The sequence below is a fragment of the Lycorma delicatula genome, chromosome 7, assembly GCF_047948215.1.
Source record: "Lycorma delicatula isolate Av1 chromosome 7, ASM4794821v1, whole genome shotgun sequence".
NCBI classification, from domain to species: domain Eukaryota; kingdom Metazoa; phylum Arthropoda; class Insecta; order Hemiptera; family Fulgoridae; genus Lycorma; species Lycorma delicatula.
This window is the reverse complement of record NC_134461.1, coordinates 31,446,100-31,452,450: the sequence shown is the minus strand read 5'-3', so window position 1 is coordinate 31,452,450 and position 6,351 is coordinate 31,446,100. Positions and strand designations below refer to the sequence as shown.

At 29.9% G+C, this 6,351-nt stretch overlaps 1 protein-coding gene across 1 annotated transcript; it reads right to left on the bottom strand.

Annotated features, from left to right (window-relative positions):
• Positions 1-3,729: 3,729 nt before the first annotated feature.
• LOC142327965 (uncharacterized) lies at positions 3,730-5,258 on the bottom strand. The gene is made up of 2 exons (XM_075371390.1): positions 3,981-5,258; positions 3,730-3,738 (listed from the first exon to the last, which is right to left on the bottom strand). The coding sequence occupies exons 1-2, from the start codon at positions 5,256-5,258 to the stop codon at positions 3,730-3,732; spliced, it is 1,287 nt and encodes a 428-aa protein (XP_075227505.1).
• Between the last annotated feature and the right edge of the window lie 1,093 nt (positions 5,259-6,351).

Here is a 6,351-nt window from a genome sequence, read left to right as displayed (position 1 = left end):
ACTAAAGATGGACGAAGCAGGAGCAATATAAAATGCCGAATAGCACAAGCTAAACGAGCCTTCAGTAAGAAATATAATTTGTTTACATCAAAAATTAATTTAAATGTCAGGAAAAGATTTTTGAAAGTGTATGTTTGGAGTGTCGCTTTATATGGAAGTGAAACTTGGACAATCGGAGTATCTGAGAAGAAAAGATTAGAAGCTTTTGAAATGTGGTGCTATAGGAGAATGTTAAAAATCAGATGGGTGGATAAAGTGACAAATGAAAAGGTATTGCGGCAAATAGATGAAGAATGAAGCATTTGGAAAAATATAGTTAAAAGAAGAGACAGACTTATAGGCCACATACTAAGGCATCATGGAATAGTCGCTTTAATATTGGAAGGACAGGTAGAAGGGAAAAATTGTGTAGGCAGGCCACGTTTGGAGTATGTAAAACAAATTGTTGGGGATGTAGGATGTAGAGGGTATACTGAAATGAAACGACTAGCACTAGATAGGGAATCTTGGAGAGCTGCATCAAACCAGTCAAATGACTGGACAAAAAAAAAAAAAAAAAAATTCATGTATATGTATATATTTTAAATGATAAAACTGTTAATGTTTCGATTATTATTTTTTATTTATTAGTTTATTGCGTTGTTTGTTTTCTATTTATGATTTGTTTTAAGTTAAAAAAAGTAAATTGTCATAACCTGTTTACTGTATTTAAAAAATAATAGTAATAATTAAAATCGATTAATAGAATAAAGGGGGTTTTCCCAGGTAGGAAGTTGGCGACATTGATTTTCCATATAACCTTGCAGAATCTGTCTGGTTGAAGAACTCATTCATGTTTTAGGTCTCTGTTGCAGTAATACCAAATTAACTTGCAATGATATATATATTTCATTTTGAAAAACTGAAAATTACAATCAAAATGGATTATATATAATATTAGCCTTATAGTAATCTGTTATTAAAAAAAAATATGTTTCTTTTATACTATCCCCTGGTGATTTAATGCTGAGTGTAGGTTGGGTCTGAAGTTAAACATAAAAATAATCTTTTTGTATGAAACACATCATGATTACCCAATTTAAGTGAGTAAAAAGAATCTATCAATATTATAAAAATCAGTTTTCAATAAAAACTGCTTTAGTCTTTTAAATTGTTTTTTACACAGGTATCAATACAATATCATGTGATAAATAATTTCTCGATGAACTTTAGCTCTACATAAGATAGTTTACATTCAGGTAATGTTATTCTATGGTCTTCAACAAACCCACTTATTCCTATTTTTGTGTAATTATTATTAATATACAGATTTATTTTAAAATGTGTCTGCAATTTATTATTATTGCAGTATTACAAAACAATGGACTGTCATTAATTTAATATTTAAAAAATTCACTACTTTTTTCATGTTCTTCCTTATTCTTGACATAGATCTAATGGCTTTCTATTGCAGTTTAAAAACCCTTTCTAATTTTCCTTAGCTGATGAGCCCCATAACCAGTGGTGGCTTGTAGCTAAAATTAGTGGGGGTGCTGTTCAAGAAAATTTTTTTTGGGCCTTTTCAAGGCCATGGTTAAAGTTTTCTGTAAAATAAAAGAACCAAAAAAAAATGAATCAAATAGAATAGCTGGTGGCAGGATAATAATCTAATTCTACACTATCGCGTTAAAGAATATGATACACACAATATGGTTAAATACAATGTGCTTAAAAACCGTATTCGGTATAACTGAATAAATAAAAAAATTTCAATACAGATAATATTTTTTAGTATTATTAGATAATAACTTAATAAAATATCCACTTAAAAACAATATAGTCCAGTGGTGCTTAATTTAAATTTCTATGTACACAGAAACAAACACATATTTAGTTTTTATTAATTATCTTCTCTTTCACCCTTCCAGCGTGTTTTTGGACAGATTTGGCAATCAAAGAGCCCTTGCTTACCATCATCTTCTGATCACTACTGAAAAAACAACTAAACTGCTTTCATATTCCTTCCACCGACTAAACTAGAAAAGGGAACGAACAAAGAACGTTCCAAACACACACTGAGTAAACAAAAAACTACCTTCCACCAGCACGCCAGGATCGGCACTGCAGAAGCAACAATGCTCTCTCTCCCTCACAGCCGCGCATGAAGTTTCCTATGTGCCCATGCGCACAACAGCCAAACACCATGCTGCTGGAACTGTAATGCGCACAGTTCCATACAACAGTTTTTGTATCTTTTTCATAAACTGGTGATGCCGACTGTCATTAAGCTAGAATTATATATTATACAAGTATAAAGAAAGAATAAAATAAAAAGCGACTCATTATATTAAATATTATCGATATCAAGTGGAGATATAGGGTGCTGCAGTTCCACAGTGCCTATACGCGAGCCACTACTGCTCATTAACAATACTGTGTGCTGCACATGGGAAGACTATCATCACTTAGACTAGGTATTACTCTTGGATAAAAATATTTGACATTTTGAAAATGATTATTCCATGAGAACTGGTTATTTCAAGAGAAGTTATTGTTGATTTGAAGTTTGAATGATTAGAGACAATTATGATTAGATGATTTATGCAGTATTTATTGATTGAATTACATTTTGTAAAGATACATTTTTGATTAAATTCTGGTAATCTTATTTGTCGTAATTGCATTTTAGTTTAACACATTGAATATATTGAGTAGTATTAATGTAATAAATTGAATAGATAAATACATTGTATATAACCATACTATTACATATCATCATGTCTTGTGTGTCTACAATTGAGTCAGCTGAGCGGCGAGAAAAAGAATTACGACAATTAAAACTGCCATTACAATATTATTAAATAAAAACAATATATGACATTAAAATGTAACATGACTGCTCGCCAAAATCGGCGGATTTTGAATATAAACTATTGATATTGAATATAAACATAAATAATTAAAATATAAAGAATGTAATGTAATATAATGTAATGTAATGTAATACAAATATGATACAATTTTGAACAAAATATAACTGACAAATAATACAAATATTAGGTAGTATCATAACACTTAATAAGATATACATAAGTAATAAGTATAACAAAATGAATACATATAAAAATAACATTGAATAAAAACTTAACATTTTAATTAATTATCTGATAAGGGTAGCATTTATGTATTGGTCTACAAATTACACCATTTGATGTACGAATGTCAGCAACTCTAACTAAATTATCAGAACGCATGAAAGCAAGAGTAACAATTCCAGATTTCCAAAATAATGGAGAAGTATTGTCATCACAAATTAAAACTAAATCGCCCTCACAAAGATTTCTATTAGGAAAACGCCATTTATTGCGTTGTTGCAGTTGATGTAAATAATCTTTAGACCATCTTTTCCAAATAACTTGAATAAATTTCTGCAATAATTGCCATCTACCTAAATGATTTTCTGGAATTTCGTAAAAGTCTGGGACAGGAAATGAAGTAAGAGGAGAACCGATTAAGAAATGGCCAGGAGTAAGCGGTTCAGAATCTTTAGGGTCATTAGAAATAGCAAAAAGTGGGCGAGAATTAAGACATGCTTCGATTTGAGTTAAAATTGTATAAAATTCCTCGAAGGTAAGAATCATCATTTTTTACCCATCATAGAAGGGTAAAGTATCATCCCAATTGACTAGCCAAAGGCTTTGCATAAAATGTTTGCATCAAAATATAATGGGTCCAATAAAACGTAATGGATCATAGATACTAGAAATAATTGATAAAATATGTTTTTTAGTGAATATTTTAACTTTCCTTTGATTGACTTCATAAGTTAATTTATCTAAATAATTATTCCATAATATACCTAAAGTACGTATGTTTTCATTTTTATTTAATGATATAGGTGTATTTAATAGTACAGTATCATCAGTGGAGAAAACAATATTTTGACAATTGGAGAACCACTTATGAAGGGGAAAGCCATACTGTTTTAATAAGTTACATACATCAGTTTTTAACTGCTTAATTTCATGTACACTATCAGCTCCTGTAATAAGGTCATCAACATAAAAATCATTTAATATGGCTCTGCAGGCATTAGGAAATTGATCGTTATTGTCATTTGCAATTTGAACTAAACAACATGTAGCTAAAAATGAGGCACTAGTTGTACCATAAGTTACTGTTCTTAAGGCATAATGCTTTAAGTCTTGTTCAGGGTTTTCAAGCCACAGTATTCTTTGTAAATTACTGTCCTTTTGAGTAACTAGAATCTGTCTGTAAATTTTTGTGATATCAGATGTGATAACATAATTATGGACTCTAAATCTTAAAATTATTGAAAATAAGTCTTGTTGTACTGTAGGTCCTATCATTAGTGTATCATTTAGAGATAGACCATTGCTGGATTTGGCTGAGCCGTCAAACACAACTCTTAGTTTGGTTGTTAAGCTTGTTTCCTTGAAAACAGCGTGATGAGGTAGATAAAAAACTTCTGAGTCAGGTATCAATAAATCCTTTGAATTAAGTTCAGACATATGACCTAGGTCTATATATTCATTAATAAAATTAGAGTATCCCTTCTTAAAACTAGAGTCTTGAATAAGCTTACGTTCTAAAGACAAAAATCTATTTTTGGCGTTGTTAAGAGAATCACCAAGTTTGATGTTATCTGATTTACGAGGTAATGTAACTATAAATCTACCATCCTTATTTCTAATTGTATTTTCTATGAAATTCCTTTCGCATATTGAGTTACCATGAGAGGTTTGTTTGACTAAAATAGGTTCTTCTACCTCGCAGAATTTTTCTATCTGTGATGAAAGAAGTTTATTGTCATTACGAATGAGAAAGGAAGAAACAGAATTGTCGCAACAATTAATATATATTAGCTGGAAAGGAAGGTTTCCAGCTAATATATATCCTAGTCTTGTTTCTTGTATCAAGGGAAAATGCTGGTTACGTATAAATTTATTCGGCTGAATAAGGTTTAGGAAGTACTGTGCACCTAAAAGGACATCAATATTTGAAGAAATGTTAAAGTTTGGGTCCGCAAGAAATAAGTTTTCAGGTAAATTAAGATGAGATGAATAAAATGATTCAGCAGGAAGATTGTCAGTTAGGTTCGGTAATACAGCACAAACAATGTCTAATGTAAAGTTTTCATAGCGAGAGTATAGTTTAACTGTGACACTGTAATTTAATTGACATAAGGAGTTGTTAATTCTAGAAATTGGAAGATTATTTTTTGTTAAAGTTAGCCCAAGTTTACGAGCAAATTCCATTGTGCAGAAATTGGCTTGACTGCCTGAATCAAGCAACACTCTACATGTCTGATAATTTCCATGTTTGTCCACAGTATTGCACACAGCAGTAGACAATAAAACATTTTTATTTGTTTGTAATTTTAATGCACGATAAATATTATTTTCAGGCTTAGAGCTAGATTTATTAATTTCTTCTGTATGGCTTAAGGAATGATGCCTTTTGGAACATGTTTTACATACATGCTTATTCATACAATTATTTACAGAGTGACCTGTTCGAAAACAATTAAAGCAACACTTATTCTGGACTAAAAATTCCTTGCATTCATCTACTGTTAAATCAAGAAATTTTTTACATGTATATAAATAATGATTGGATTTACACATAGTACATTGAATAATTTTTGAATTTGCATGGTAACTAACTAAATTTCTTCTGTAAATTTTATTTGTATTGTTATATTTCCCTTGACCTTTAAAGGGTTTGTTAAATACTTGTTTGTTAAAAGAGTGAGTGTTATTTGATTGCGAATTATACTCAAGTTTAGCTGCAACATTTTCAAGTATTTGTCTTCTATTATTAAGAAACTCAACAAAGTTTTTGAAATTAAGAAAGTTTTCATTAGAAAGTCTTTCCTTCCAATTTTTGCAAGTATTTTTGTATCAACTTCATTGCCTCCAATGAACTTATACAAGAATTAATTTTATTAATAAAATGATTTAAATTATCTGCAGATTCCTTTTCAATGAAACCAATTTTTAAAATATTTTGAATAAGATGAACAGAGATTATGTATTTATTATCATATCTTTTTTTAAGGAGATTTAAGGCGACTGAATAATTTTCCCTTGTAATTGGTAAGTCTTTGATGATATTAAGGGCCTCATCCCTTAAAGATGACTGTAAGTAGTATAATTTTTGAATATCAGAAAGGTCATTTCTAGAATGAATTAAGTCATTAAATGTACTAAAGTAATGCTGCCAGTCAAGTAAATTTCCACTAAAACATGGCAATTTAATTGGCTGTAAAAACTGCATTTGATTATTAATTGGTTTCATATCGGTAGGATCTGATTTATCAGGAGGTTTTATAGACATTTTATCTAACAA

Excerpts from the sequence above, each read along its gene's own strand:
- LOC142327965 (XM_075371390.1), bottom strand. The coding sequence starts at position 5,258 with ATGGAATTTGCTCGTAAACTTGGGCTAACTTTAACAAAAAATAATCTT.